This window comes from Leuresthes tenuis, unplaced genomic scaffold (genome assembly GCF_036924035.1).
Source record: "Leuresthes tenuis unplaced genomic scaffold, fLeuTen1.0.hap1 SCAF_18, whole genome shotgun sequence".
NCBI lineage: Eukaryota > Metazoa > Chordata > Actinopteri > Atheriniformes > Atherinopsidae > Leuresthes > Leuresthes tenuis.
In genome coordinates, this window is record NW_027325372.1 from 31,897,083 (window position 1) to 31,913,279 (window position 16,197).

General features: G+C 41.5%; 1 protein-coding gene across 2 annotated transcripts in view; it reads right to left on the reverse strand.

The window, feature by feature from the left end:
• Positions 1-465: 465 nt before the first annotated feature.
• Positions 466-16,197, reverse strand: part of s100v2 (S100 calcium binding protein V2) — a 264,791-nt gene continuing 249,059 nt past the window's right edge. Inside the window, exons 1-3 of one of the 2 annotated variants that reach the window (XM_072370858.1) lie at positions 4,856-4,964; positions 2,503-2,634; positions 466-1,577 (exon numbers count right to left, since the gene is read on the reverse strand). In XM_072370858.1, the coding sequence (XP_072226959.1) occupies positions 1,401-1,577; positions 2,503-2,634; positions 4,856-4,864 (318 nt within the window). In that variant the 5' untranslated portion in view covers positions 4,865-4,964 and the 3' untranslated portion in view covers positions 466-1,400. Of the gene's footprint in view, positions 1,578-2,502; positions 2,635-4,855; positions 4,965-16,197 lie in introns of those variants that run through there. The other variant, XM_072370859.1, reaches the window with a different exon arrangement.

Genomic DNA, 16,197 nt, shown 5'->3' on the forward strand with positions numbered 1-16,197 from the left:
AGTAGTGACATTAGTGAAATCTAGAATAAATTGAAAACTATTAGAAATAGGAATGTCAGTTATTGTTAAACTCATAGCACCTCCCTTATGTCACTACTGAACTGCATTTTGTAAAGAACAAAACTTTGATACTAAAACATCTTTAAATGTCATATTTTTTAGAATAAATAGTTCTTCCAGCATGTATTTACACTTTAGATTACTGACATTGTTGGCCCACAAGTTGCACTTTAAAGGAAAAAAACACAACGCTTACAGATTTGTGCATTTCTCATTGTTATCAGGGAAAAAAAAATAATAAAAAATTAATCTGAAAATATTTACCTTTTTACAATGTATTCTAAATTTAAATGATAAACACTACATGGACCATTAAGCAGATAATGCAAATATTCATATAATTCGTAGTAAACATTGTGAGAATTTTTCTTGTTAGTAAACTAATAAATGATGAAACATAACATATTTTGTGTTGGATTTATTTTATTCATTAATTTGCTTTTCTTATGTTATTATACTGGTAAGAAGCGAGAGAATAACAAAATATAAATAGAAAAGACAGGATCCAAGGGTAAACTGTGACTTCCATTAAACATTGGTATGATGTTATTACCACAACAGTAACAATTCATCCTCATAAAATTTGTAAAGAAAACATGACCCATTAAAATGCTTCATGAACACTAACATGTGGAAGAAAAACTACAGTATAATTCTAGCAAATGTGGAAAACTGTTATTGACTGTCATAGTTCTCAGCAGTCTTTTGCAACAATTAAATTCCAAACCTTTTCCAGTCACTTCTGGACATCACCGATACCAGCATTCTCAGCTCAACAATGCTGTTTCTATGTGAAGCAAATGTAACTGTACGATAGTTCTGAGAATTAAAAGAATTTGTACCACTTAAAGGACATTTTGGTATCTGACATGCACAGAGAAAAATCAGGATTTAATCCTTTACCCATTAAAAAATAGGAAATTAGGAGCTAAAGCTACTGTGGCTAAACACAAACCTAAGAATATAACATGTACAATATCATTATGCTTTCTAGTACAATGGATGAAAATTAATTATTAATTATTTTTTAAACTTAATGGCATCGTAGCTTTTAATGACAATGTGCAAATATCAATTGTAAACCTGCCTGAATTTGAATTAGTTCAAAAGATCCTGGGCAGTACAGAGACAGATGTGATAAAAGGAACCTGCCAGACAGAGATCAAAGGATTTTAAAACTGTTAGGTTTTAGTCATAAAGGTTAGAAACAGCTTACTGTGACAGAAAAGAGTGTATTCTGTACGATATGTAATTACGAGAGTAAGGACCATATTGTTAATCCTAAATCAAATTAATAAAGTGGAAATTTAGAGCTTGTTCATGTGATGAGAGCCAGTGCTTTAGAAGAGGATGCAGCTGCATGATGAGCCCATCTGGTTGCTAAGGAGGCCATGCTGTGTGGTGGCTAGTGACTGGATTAAGTTCCAGAAATGTTTGAAAGTAATGCCCTCGCCCTCGCCATCACCTACACCCATCTTCCTCAGAATCTCACCCAGTCCCTGGTCTGTGCCAATCCCCTGTGGAAACACACCAAAACAAATATTTAATTGTGAAATTGTAGATGCATACCAGTAAACAAAACCTTATTACAAACAGAGAGTTTCAGTTCAGTTATTGACACACTTGTCCTCTCTTTAACACTGAAAATAATAAAGAACCAGCTGACAATTGGAAATGGGTTCCACGACTAAAAGAAAGTCAGATAAGACAAGAAACCAGGCATTCAGACGATGTTCTCCCCGGACCAGTGCCAGCCCAAGTCGAGACATTTTTTACATGAAATGTTGGCTGTTCGTCAAAGCCTCTACTATTAATGTGTGTAACTGCATGACTAGTCAAGATGGTAATGGAAAGACAGAAACAGGCTTTAAATTAAACTTTTGTGGATGTTCAAATATCTAAAACAAAAGCCTTCTTTTCATGGCCTCATGTGTTGTTAGTGCTGAAAACGGCTTTTTTAAAAAAAAATACAGACTCCAAAACAAAGGGAGCTCTTGAAAAATCAATAATGAATAAGTACTATGAACAGTTTGGATACTCGTTTCCTTGCTTTTCCAAATAGATTTGTTTTTAGTGCTGCCTGTTACTCTTCCTGTCAAACTGATAAATAATTAAACACAGCTGGTAAAGATTGAAGAGAATATTCCTTCAAAAATAAAGTAATCCCACTCAATCATCATGTAAAACACACACACATGCATATACACACACACACACACACACACACACACACATATATACATGATTCCAGCTCTTATCTATGAAGCTAATTTTTTATCATGAGTGTTTTCCGGTGTTCGCATTGGGCCTGTTTGACAATGAAAATGTGTGGCTTTGTGTGAGCTTAGGTCGGTTATGTGTGCTGCCTGCCACACCCAAGTGCCGCAGTCAACAGCGAATCTGGATTACAGCCAAATGCAAGGAGACTAATGGTAGTTTTACCTTCACAAGGTTGGGCAGCTGGGATGACAAAAGACCCTTGAATTCATCTTTTTTCAGTGCTGGACCATTGTCAGCTGAAGCAGAGTGAAACTGGGTGACCAGTGTATCAATGGCCTTCTCCAGGTCTGAGAACTAAAAGAAAGGAAGAATGATATGGTGGAAGAAAGACAGAAAACAGTGAAGGAATGGTAATCTTAAACGCTTTGCTTTTCACCCTGAAGCTCCACTACTACCCCAGCAGCAAATTTGGTTACTGGCAAAACACATGACAGCAGTTAAGGATACCCAAGAATGCCATACACAAGTCCAAATCAATTATATAACAAAGTTTACTGAAAAAGTTAGTCACAGTAACTCTAACTGGTCTTGGCTCACAACTTTAAAATAACAATGAACAGGACGTGAATTGGATTTCCTTTATATCTCACCTTCAATGTATTACTTATTTCTATCTTATACAGTAAGCTCGATCTCCAGCACTGATCACAGGTTTCAGTGGAGGATAGAAATCTCTGCCCTTGAGTGTTTTATGTCTATTTCTAATATTTCCTGTGTATTTAGCCATGAGCTGCTACAAAGAAGACAGGTCCTTTTTAGGGTAAGGTAAAGAAACAAAGTGATCGCAATGACTTATGTTTTGTCTTTAATAATGCAGTGCTCTATGTAGAAATATTCCTAAATAAAGAGAGCTATGCTAGATTGTCTCTTTAGTTTGACATTAGCCTGCAGTGTACATGGCCAAGTTTTAAATGGAATACTATATTCATATACTGTATTAATAATGCTTGAGCTGTGCATATTGAGGTGTAAGTGATTTACTGGAGTTCAGATCAACTGGTGAGAGTAGGCATGGTTTTTCAGGACCCATTGTCAACGTACCAGGAAATCATCATTGTGATTACTTTAAAAGAAACATGTCCCCTTTTTTAGCACAGCAACCCAACGATCTCATGCCACATCCATTTTAGTCTCAACAATTTTGAAAATCATTACCAGTTATTTCATATTCGTTAGGCTGGGGCCTATCCCAGCTTCAAACTGTCAAGAGTAGGTGCTCATTGTTAATAATGGTAGAATAGCCTAAATAACAGATACACTGAATGTTGATCGGTGATGTGAAGAATGCATTCTGTTGCAGCCTTCAAGGAAAGCACCAGTTTCTCATTTACACACAAAAAACGCCACATGGACCAAAACGTCCGTCTCGGTTGTGACTGTCACCTGTTAGTTTGAACTTGCTTCCTGAACCAGTGAAACTTGTTAGACAGCCAGTGAACACGATCTGTTGTAGATACGCGAAGTTGCTTCAAGTCTGTGCAAATAAGTTGCGAAACGGCTTTTCTTAAAATGGCGAAAGCCACAGGGGCACAGAAAAACGCTGGTTCAAATCCCATTTAAGCGCCCGGTTCGTTTGACATACATAAACAGACATACATATGGTTGGAGAAAACTCTCTTATTTGTATAGCTAGATTTCTCTTAACTGTTTCTGCACTTTATTAAAGACACACACAAACAGGTCCTGTGCACTCAACAAGAGGAGGGGAAACAATCGACTTTATACTGTTTACCACATATATAAATTCTTTGAGGGTGAAACTAGTTTCCCCACTGAAATATACCAAGCGCTGGGGCTGTTTACATCGAAACGTCCTGGTTAAAATAAGGAAGTTTACTCCTGCAGTCTTAACGCTCCCCTTTGTCACAGTTCGAATGAGGCCAGATACAGATGTAGCGCAAGTCGCTCAGGCTCTGTCACACTTTGCCGTGTCTCAGCGCTTTCACCTTTTGAGGAGCAATTTACTGTTTTTTTTTTTAAAACCTTTAATGCCTGATAGGTCAAGTTTGTAACCAATCTTACATAAGATTAATGGCAATATACGTGACACATTTTTACAATAGCGACAACGCGAATATTTTTGAAAACGGTTTATTTCCTTCGTGAAGTTTTGACCAGGCATCTATGCAGCCACCTACTCTCGTGAAACAGCAGTCGCCCGCACAGGAATTTTAACATTAGATCTGAAACCAGTAGATCTCGAACACCGGTTGACGCGGCGCTGGCTCTTCAGGGAGGGGCCGCTGACTACACGCGCCTGTTAAGTTTGTTTCATAAACAAGTACAAAGAAAAAAATTGAACAGCCTATCCCAGTCTGTGGGGTTTAAAGCAGGCTAACATATAAATCAAATCTGGACCTGTCAAATTTGATCACTTCGCTTGATATCTGGCCAGCAGTTTGGTTTGTTTTTTCGACTAAACTGTCTGATTAAACAACAAATCGGTATATCAAATGTTTCTTGTATGTTTTACTTTAATGTAAATTTAAAAAACATTTTTTTTGGTTTGTCTTACCTGAGGCATGTTGACTGTATAAACTACTCTTCTTCTGTATCTCGCTGTGGCGTCTCAGTTGAGCATAGATTCTTTAGCCTGTTCCTGGAACCTCCCTCAGCATGAGAGAAACGCCAGGAGGGAGGAGCTGTGAGCCCTCGCAATGCTATAAATTTGTTACTTCAAAAAATAGACTAAATTTAAATCATGCATCATATCGCCAATAGTTGATGCCAGACATGTTAGTGCAGCACAACTCATAGTAGTACTCATAATAGTTTGGCTCGGTTGATTTATGCCTGTTGTAACTGCGTGCAAGTTGAGACTACTGCTTTTGTTGATCTCATCTCCAATTGTTCAATGTCAATGAATATTTTGGTCATTGCAAATTCCCCTTAGAACCAGAACTTTGAAAAAAAGGTAAGAAACAAAACCTCATCACTGAAAAGCTGAAACCTGCTGATCAAAATTTAAATACAAGGCTATTTTTCTTTTTCACGGTCAAAAGGGTCAGAGAAATTGTTAAATTTTCATTGTCTCTAAATCAATTAATACAACAGAACATAATTAATACAACAGAACATAAAAAACCCCCAGCTCTTTCTTTGAGATGGTTGTCGCAACAAGGTTACAGCCCAAGAGAGGTCAAGACATTCAGAATTTTTTTTTTTTTGTAATTAACTTTTTATTGATTCCATTCAGCATCATCCCATCAGCATTCAACATCACACATGTTTTCCATGTATATAAATCATACCAATACTTCACTCCAGGGATCATAAACATAAATAGATTAAAATTCACAATTAAACACAAAATTCAATATACTACAAATGAGTAAATTTTTCCCTACCATCCAAGTTTTCATTCCCCTCATGTAAATACCATTCTCTCCTGAAGAAGGATAATGCCGAACACAATCTTGTAAACATTTAACATGCGTAGCCAGAACCGAGGAGGTCCATAAGATACATGGTTTTTACCAGATAAAGTCTGTTCTAAATGGTTTTACAAAATCAACCCAATTATTCCATAAAATTTTTAATTTATCTGATTCTAGTGTAACTGAGAAAGTCAACTTTTCCATTCTAAAAATATTATGCATCAGTTCAACCCAATCCTCCATTTTAGGTGTCTCTGTTTTCAGCCACTTCCTGGTGATAGCTTTTTTACTTGCCACTAACATTGTCCTGAATAAATATTTATCCCCTGTTATTCTCTGGTTCCCTTTTCCCAAGTACAAAACAATAAATGTAAATGGAAGTTCCACTTTCAAAATTTTCTCCATGCTTTTCTTTAAAGGGGAACTCCAGTATTTTTAAACCTAGACCTTATTTCTGGTATGAAATACGTTCATCTACTCACCGAGAACAGTTTGGTGAAAGTTGACGTCCTTCGGAAGATATTTAGATTCCTCGAGATCCATATAACAGAGTGAACGGGGCATAGACGATGCAGCCTCTAAATAAGGAATTATCTGTCTTTATTTCCCCAGTACTTTAAGAAGAATGAATTAATGAACGTGTGCTATAGCTCTGTTAGTTCATAGCTGCAATGTTGTTGTCAATGTGCAATGTCTTTCTACACACTCGTCTACTGGGATGACATCATCGACCACTGCAGCACAGCTCATTCACCCCGGTAAGGACGTCCCTCGTACTCAAAGTTGTCGTCCACGTCGTCAAAATCTAATAAATATCCTGCCATGTTGCACAAAACTATCAGTAGCAAACTATGTGTGAAGTTAGCAGACTGTCTGCTGCAGCTGCACGCATCAATGACGTCATCCCAGTAGACGAGTGTGTGGAAAGCCCTCTATAAGCCCCCCGATAACCACCAATAACAACAACACAGCAGCTATGAGCTAACAGTGCAATTCTAGTTTATAGCCCTCTGAACTTCTTGCCAATTGTGGACTTCTGTATCCCCCTTGCTGAACAGTCAAGTTGTGAGTTTAGTCGGAGATTTAGGTCTCCTCCCCAAATCAAAATACCTTCCCCCTCTGATATCATCAAGTCAAACATTTGCCTGTAAAACATCCAGTCTGCCCCCAGGGGTGCATATACATTTAGATTAGTGACTGAGCCACCCCCACCCCCTCTTTCTTAATTTTACCTAGTATCTTGGACCTTTTAATTGGGTTGAGTATCCCATTATCCCACTGATGAACTAGTGATCAACAAGTAAACTTCCTTGCGTGGGGTCTGCATTTTGACCCTAGCTGAGTCTTGATGGTAAGTCCGCTCTGAAGGATATGCCCTTCCTCCTAGGGGAAGTGGGCCCTATATGCTGTAATCAATATTGTCCATGTGTCCAACAGCTCAATGAAAAAAAACACAAAAAGAAAAAACAAACTAAAGAGCTATTGAAAAACAAAAGCCTACCTGACTTTTTATTTATTTATTTATTTTATAAGACATGTAGAGGAAATCACGCTTTTTTAAAGGGTAACACTAGCATCCTTAAGTAACAAATACAAATAATAAATAAAAATGAATGCCGATTTCTCACCTTGATCATGTGCAGAACATAATCCAAGTACACCTGACTATCCAAACCCTGTCCTTAAATCTGAAGTCCATTTGATTTCGTCCTAGTCCCTCCTAATGTTTTTTTGCCCGGCTGGTCAACCAAGTTAGGTGCTTGATCCTCTCTGGTCCGCTGTCCGTAGTTTTCACCACCGTCACCTGTAACCCTCTCCTCACCAGACTTTTCCCTCTTAGAACACCCATAATTTTGCCGAGAATGTTGTTTGGAAGCATATTTTCTTCTCTCTCAAAACTTTCTTTGCCTCCGTGTATTTGTTCCACTTTCTCACTACCTCCGGAGCGTAGTCATGATCCAGAAACACCTTCTTCCCCTCGTGCACAAAGCCTCTCTTCTGCCATGCTATCTTTATTATCTCTTCTTTGTTTCTGAAACTCATGAATCTTACCATGATGGCTCTCGGTGGAGAATCCGGGAGGGGGCGAGATACTAGCTCCCGGTATACTAGCTCTGAGTATTATTTTCAGATTGCTTACAAGGGCCTACTGGCTTAACCTTGGCTCCAGGGGCTGGGCCAGGCTCAGCCTGATTAGGTCACCTTTACATGAGCTCACCACTTGTGTGGAGGATATTTAAGGTTGGGTGCATTGTGAACAGGGCGGTAGGCGAAGGCAGTGACCGAGACATGCCAATTCCCACAAACTGGCTCTTGGGATGTGTAATGTCACCTTGCTGAAGGGAAAAGAGCCTGAACTGGTGTGTGAGGTGAGAGAAATAAAAGGACACCTTTGCTCAAACTCATTTTGACAGGTGACCTCTGACCTCTTATCGATCAATCAAATTAATATGACAGGTGACCTTTGTTTGACATCCGTTTGCTGACATCTGGGGATATGACTTTTGACCTCTTATCGATCGATCAAGCTATTTTGACGTGTGACCTTCGTTTGACATAGATTAGCCATCTGTTGAAGCGATCTAAGGAAGGAAGGGGGTGTTTATGGCTAGGGTTAAGAATGATTACAGCTAAGGTCAGGAGGTTGTGAGAAATATATTAGTTGAATGTTTAAATAAGAGAAAGGGTGAGGGTTAATAGAAAAGGTTAAGTTGTAGAAGCGGTCAGCATTTTAACAGCTTCAAAGACCGGTCCCTGTAAGGTAAAGATGGGAAAATAATTAGATGTGTGGGGTGGGGTATTTTTCGACCCCAGGTTTGAGGGCCAATGGGTGGACAGGGGAGGGGTTTCGAGTAAAGGATAAAAACCCTGAGACAGTCAGTGTGTAGAGAACGACTTTGGGGTGAAAGATAGCTGATTCAAGATGCCGAGGACAAGAAGCAGAGTGAGTGTAGAGGAGAAATGTACACAGGCACCGGAGAGGACGTGTGCTCTGTGGTCTCTCATTTGTGAGACTCCGGTAACGATAATTGAAGATCAGCCCTTGGTACCAAATGCTCCCAAGAAAAGGATGGTGTTTCTGTGCAGAACGCAGCAACCGCCGCCCGTGTCTCTACGGGAAGAATGGTCACTGGAGCCTTATGGACTGCGGGGAAGATGGGGCTATGTGTTCATGTATGAAACAGGTGACCTCTGTCTGTATCAGCTTGACGAGGGTGGTGAGAAGCCGGGACCTCTGACCACTGTGGGTATGCTAACTTCCAACGACTGGGGAGTGTTGAAACTAGCGATACCGCGTCATAGAGAAGGAGGCAAGGGCTCAGCTGAGGAGGTGTTAACAGTGAAAGAAGAACCCGAAGAAATCCCGGCAACGTCTGCAGCCAAACGGCCGAGACTGGAGAGTCCGAGACTGAGGAATCCTCTGGATGATGCTGAGCTGGCCAAAACAAGGATGGTTTTCACTGCTGTGTGGCAATCGAAAACAGGCGTTACAGGCCGTTGGTTCTTCCGTGCAAGCCACCGGAAATCTAATGAGAATGAAGACGGGGATCTTTTTGTTCTTGAGTGCTATAACTCTGACTGTGGTGTGTTTAGGACGCTGTTAGCAATACCTCATGCAGCCTGGGTGGAGAAGATGAATGATATAGCGGATCGAGTTTCCACGCTGTTCCGCAGTTGCCAGAACTGGGGTGAGATTCTAGCAGTCAAGAAAACCCTGGCTGTGTAGACCTCCCTCCGCTGAGAACCCTCCTCCTCAACCTCAATAACCACACCCCCTTCAGGTTTATAAGGACACACTCCAGCACAGGTCATACACCGATCAACACGAGGAACAGGATGAGAACTAGCGTCCAGAAGACATTGTGCGAGGAGATCGCTGACCGCGATCTGGAGAATGCTTCTCCGTCGCTATTGATGCATACAGGGAGTCCTTCGGCAACATCCACATCACCGCAGTTTGGATCACCAGACAGCGACAGATACTACCTGGAGCCGTATCACCCTCCTTCACCAGCGACTTCGTCTGAGTCTTTCTTCTCCTCCAACTCCTCCTCTTCTCTCGAGATCGAGTTCTCAAATTCGGCGCCTGATGACCGCTGCTTAACGCTCTACCCGATAGGATCCACCGTGGCCGTAACAACGGAGGAAGCTAAATCTAACGAAATGGAGGACTCTCAGCTTCCACCAGGCCAGGGGTCCCCTGCACACACTCAGGATGCCGGAGGAGAGGGTGAGGACGAGTTTGATGGATGGGTCCCCTCAGGTTTCATCAAAGTTGTGAAAACTGCAGTGATACACCTCTTGAACGAGACCATCAAAAAATTTATGATTGAATCATGCTACGGGTGTAGTGTCGATCACCCTAGTTTACGCCAACATCAGTGCAAGGATGTCCTCGAGGACGACTTTTTTCATGACCATTACTACACTCTGATGCAGAGACTTTATAATCAACGATTCGTTGCTTCCATTCAACATCTTCTAACTGCGCGTAACATTTGTGAAGATGATGCCAGAGTCAGGGCTGTGGCAGAAGCTTACTTGTACGAACTAACTCTGGTGAAACAAATCAACACTTCTATACACAATATGTACGAGCAGTTGATTGGAGAAGATGTAAAGAAATTGCAGCAGCTTCAAACCATGACAAAGTTCTGGGAGGGTTAAAAGAGGGGTGTTACATTCCTTCTTTCCATGAGCCGGATGTGTTTAGACTAATATTGTATTCGTGTGATGTTTTTATAACATTTAACTTTTCTTAAATCCTATATTACTAGCATTCCTGCTTTTTGTGATCATTTGTATGTGTGTGTGTGTGTATTATTACACATTAGAGAAAAAATAAAAGGTTGAAATATACTTGCGTTTTGTGTTTTCTGTCATTACAAGCCAGAGTTTGTATAAGGTGAGATGGCTGAAACGAGGTTAATGAAAAAGGTTTTCTACGATCCTATCCACCCTGGTAGTTTTGGGGGAGTAGAGAGGTTGCGTAAAGCTGTACAGGACGAAACGGGTAAGAAAGTCGCGTGCGAAAAAGTGCAAGACTTCTTATCAGAGCAAGATGCATATACTCTACATAAACCTGCAAGAATACATTTTCCGAGAAACAGAGTTTTTGTCACCAGCCCCTTAAAACAATTCCAAGCAGATCTCTGCGACATGCAGGCCCTGGCTGAGTACAATGACGGGTATAATTATCTATTAACCGTCATTGACGTGTTTTCAAAAAAGGCTTACGTTCGCACTATGAAGAGAAAAACAGCCGCAGAGGTGGTAAAGGCTTTTGAATCCGTTTTTAGAGAAAGCGAGACCCCTAAAAAACTTCAAACTGATGCGGGGAAAGAATTTTTTAACAAAAAATTTAAGGCATTATTAGAGAACCACAGAGTTGTGCATTTTGCTACTCCGAGCGAGGTAAAGGCATCTGTGATTGAGAGGTCTAACCTCACGTTAAAAACCAGGATGTGGAGATATTTTACTGCTAATAACACACGTCGATACGTCGACGTCCTGCAGGATCTCGTGGAAAGTTACAACCACAGTTACCACACGAGCATCAAAATGAAGCCTGTAGAGGTGACTCTAGAAAACACCTTTAAAGTTTTTCAGAACCTGTACGGCTCTGCACGCGATCGACGCTGCAAGGACTCAAGGATAAAGTTTAAAAAAGGAGATCTTGTAAGAATATCTAAACTGCGAGGCGTGTTTGACAAGAAATATGAACAAAGTTTTACAGATGAAATGTTTACAGTGACCGAGCAGCTTGCACGATCTCCCCCTGTGTACAAACTCAAAGATTTTGATGGAGAAGCTATTGAAGGTTCATTTTACGCGGAGGAGATTCAAAAAGTTAAACTGAATAAAGACAAGATGTATCAAGTGGAGAAGATATTAAAACGACGCAACATCAGGGGTGTAAAACAGGTTTTTGTCCGTTGGAAAAACTGGCCTGAGAAATTCAACAGCTGGGTCAGAGCCAGTGACCTTCACGAGGTATAAAGGGGGCCATCGCTACTCCTAGCCCGCTACATTACACCATGAACCGAACGGTAGAGGATGAGGGGTTTTATATCACCCTGCCCTCCAACGCTAGTCTCAACGTCTTTAAGAATAATACCAGTTCCAGTTTCCGCGTGGATTTAGCCCAGCATATCGATTTGGAAGGTTCGTGGCAGGTTGCCTTGACGGAGATTTCTTATCCGTACACATGGCATAATGCCCCCAGGGACCAGGCTTTTTTTGAATGGAGGAAAGCGGGGCTGGAAAATTTCTACCGCCACAATATAGGATGGGGACATTTCAAGGATTTGAATCAGCTCAAAGCCGAGATTGAGGGTCACCTTAGAAAAATAGGTTCTGATATTTATTTAGTCGTGAACACGGTGGAAAATAGACTCGTGTATCAGGCAGGTGGCCAGTACCACCTGCGTTTTTATCCACCACTGAGCTACATGCTAGGTGTGGAGCCTGGCAAATGGATCGTATTTGATAAAAGGAGTGCCCCTTACCCGATGGATTTAAAAGCAGGTTTCTACCAGCTTTACTGTTACAGCGATGTGGTTGCTCCTCAGATAGTCGGCGATGCTTATGCCCACGCTCTTGCGAACAGCTAGAGTAGAGGGTAAGTTTGGCGATATAATTACGCATACTTTTAACCCGGTCAACTATCTACCTGTAGCAAAGAGGCATATTGAAAACATCCACATAGAGATTAAAACGGATCAAAACACTCGTTGTGAGACTACACTTCCGACCCGTGATATCACAACGCGTAATGAAATGATTGTCATTCACTCTAATATCACAGAGAGAGTAAGAGGTAATATATATATATATATAAAAACGGGTTGATCACAGACTCATTAGTCACTATCAAACAAACGTTCAGTCAGAGGTCACCTCAGTGTCTGTGTCTGTGTCAGGAGGAGGACGACAAAACGAAGCAACATGGTTCAGATAAACATGAGGGATGATCCTCACCGCTTCGTAAACTATTACCAGAACCAGGTCGGAGGTACCCTGCCTGGTTTTTATGGAGCACCTGTAATGTACGGTCGTGGAATAGGTTCTATATTTTCAAAATTATTTCGCTTCGTAGCCCCCCTTGTTAAAAAAGGTTTTGCTATAGCTAAGCCTCATCTGAAAACAGCAGCTACAAACATTGCCTCAGATGTCATAGGCAAAACCATGAGAAGGATCTCTGGTCCTGCAGAGACGGGAGGACAAGAAGGATCGGGTATCATGGTTCTGTCACGAAGACCAAGAAAGCGGCCGCCGGGTGAACGTGTGAGGAGGTCACAAATAGTGAGGCCGCTCAAAAGAAAGAAGTCAGTTGGAAGGATCAAGCCTAAAGGGAGGAAGTCTGCACGGAGCAGGGATATATTCCACTGAATCATAAATAGAGAGAAAGAGAGTGAAACATGGCTCTTTTGCATCACAAATCCCCTGAGTGCACCCTGGCAGAACTGGACTTATTTTCAGTCCCGTCCCTATGACCCAGCTTTCTATCGAGGATAAGATCTACACGGAAATTATGCCTCTATCCGCTATTACTGAGAATGGTCCGATTGAGTTTTTTATACCGGGAGATGGTGAAAAGTATCTGGATCTCAACGATACCTTGTTACATCTACGCGTGAAGATCACCAATGCAGACGGCACAAACTTGGCGAACGACGCACCTGTGGGTCTCATCAATTATCCTCTCAATACACTATTCAGTCAATGCGATGTTACTCTGGGTGATAGATTAATTTCACAGTCTAGTGCCACCCACACATATAGAGCTATGATCGAGACTCTGCTAAACTTTTCTGAAGACACATTAAAGAGTCAGTTCAGCGCTGGTCTTTATTGTAAAGACACAGCCGGCGCCATAGACTCTATAGTAACCAATAATGGGCCAAACAGAGGGCTAAACCAGAGGGCTCTCTGTACACCTAATTCCAGAGAAGTACACCTATTGGGCCCCCTCCATGGGGATATCTTTTTCTGCGAAAGGCTCCTGCTGAACTCTGTGGATATGAGAGTTAAACTAACCAGAGCCAGTGAGGCCTTCTATCTCATGGGAACCAGAGACTCGACTTACCGATTAATGATATTAGGAGCCTCTCTTTTTATCAAAAAAGTTTCCGTCTCCCCCGCTGTTCGTTTAGGCCACACATTGGCCTTAATGAGAGGAAACGCTCTCTACCCACTGTCACGAGTGAATGTAAAAACATACTCCATCCCTGAAAATTCGAGGATATGCAATCAGGAGAATCTCTTTTTGGGAGCGATGCCTAAATATATTGTTTTAGGTATGGTGCACCACGAGGCATTCACGGGAAGAAGGGACTTGTCACCCTTCAACTTTAAACATATGGATATAGAGTATCTAGCTCTTTGTCAGGATGGTAAACAAGTTCCCGCCAAGGCGTTCCAGCCTCAGTTCAACCAAGGCATTTCAGTCCGGGAATTTTACAATTTGTTCACAGCGACAGGTCGTCATTTAAAAGATCTCCCTCTGAGTATCACACGTGAAGAATTTAACAACGGTTACTCGCTGTTTATCTTTAATCTCAATCCTGGTGAGGATAGCGACGCCTTGTCACCTGTTTCTAATGGGAATTTAAGACTGGAGGCGAGGTTTAGAGTTCCGCTACCTCACACCACAACCCTCATTGTCTACGCATGTTACGATTCCATTTTGGAGATCAACTCAAGAAGACAGGTGCTGGTGGACTATTATTAAAAGAGTAAGCATGAATAACCACCAACTGCCTGTTGCACCATCTACTAACGTTTACAAAGCCGGCTTACTTCATTGTGAACACACATCCTTCTCACATGCCTGGGGAGCATTGGCTAGCTCTGACTCTGGAGGAGAACGGTCAAGCCACCTTTTTCGACTCTTACGGGCTACCGCCAGATTTTTCTCACTACCCCTCAGACATTGTGTCATTTCTGAAAGACCGATCCCTGAAGATAACGTACCATAATCGCCAACTTCAGAACACCTTGTCCACCGTGTGCGGTCAGCAGTGCGTTTATTACCTCTGCCACCGGGCGTGCGGAATGTCTCTGCAACAAGTATTATCCTCCTACAGTGACGATGTTCTTAAAAATGATGTGATGGTATCTAACTTTGTGAAAAAATATCAGAGATGCATCAGAAAGCACAGTGCTACGTCATTTCATCACGGAGCCTGTTCTTTACAGATGTTCAAAGAGTGCTATAAATTGTGAATGCATGAAAGTGATGACTCTGTAGACTCTGAAAATTGGAATCAATAAAAATTTTTTATTGAGAACAAATGACGGTATCAATTTATTAATTTCTTACAGAAATTTATGGTGAAAAGGTAACCCAGCGCAGAGGTTTTATCTTTTTATGCAGACTATGTTCATCTGCAGCCTCGTCTCGCTCAGCATGTCCAGATTTTAAAAAATGTGGGGAGAGGGTTATCTTCTTCTTCGGTTTTACAGATGGTATTTTCTCTATTCCGCTCGACTCTGTTTTGAGACGACGATATTGTTCACGGGCTTGCGGATTATTCACAGAGGATAAAGGTATGTTCAGTTCATTCAGAACATTGAGAAAACTTGTCCAGCCTGCTGGTTGCATGGTTTGGGCTTTTCTTTTAAAAGGGAGCAGAAGGTTTTTAAGTAAATCAACCAAATGTGATCCTCTCACAACCTGCCCCTGATAAACAAATTCTCCTCTGGTGGTCCAGCCATTTCTCTCAGATAATTTCCTCAAGATGTATTCACCATTTCTGCGATCGCGCTTTGGAAGGATTTTTAATACCTCACTCGCCGTTGCATCCAATTCTAGCTGATCGGGCTCGTGAACACGATCCGCCTCACGGGAATCTGATTCAGGTATTGGATCATTAAGACTGTTTCGCTGGAGAGTCACAGTCATCCGCGGCTCCTCCATCTGACCTTGCTTGATTAGGGTGAGGTATCTTTGCAGCAGGGCGTCGTATTTCTTAATTTTTTCATAAGAGGTCATTCCTGACTCGTCGAGTATCGCTCTCATTTTATTATCCAAATCATCCTCCGCCGTCTGTCTGATAGAAGTCTCTGGCTGACTCAAGTGTTTGAACTGATGAGGTGAGATGAGAAACATCTTTTGTGCCGTCCTGAGCGACATCTTATCTTCTAACGATTCCGGCCACTAGATCCCCAATTACGGGTGCAAGAGCCGTTAGGATGGGGAGAATAAACCCTCCTCCTTGACTTTTGAGAGCCAGCTGCTTACGTTTTAAACCGGTTCTCTTATCAGCCAGCAGTCTGATAACTTTCTTTTGCTTTTTCAAACTCCGATACTGGGGAGGGGATAGCTTAATGTTACCCTTTAAAATATTCAGAGCAATCTCACACAAAGCTTTAAGAAAGTCGGGTGAACAATGGCCGAGAATGTCCTTACGTTTCTGAGGTGTGGCGTGGTACAGAGCTCGGAGTAACGGAGCATTCCTTTTTATACGGGCTGACA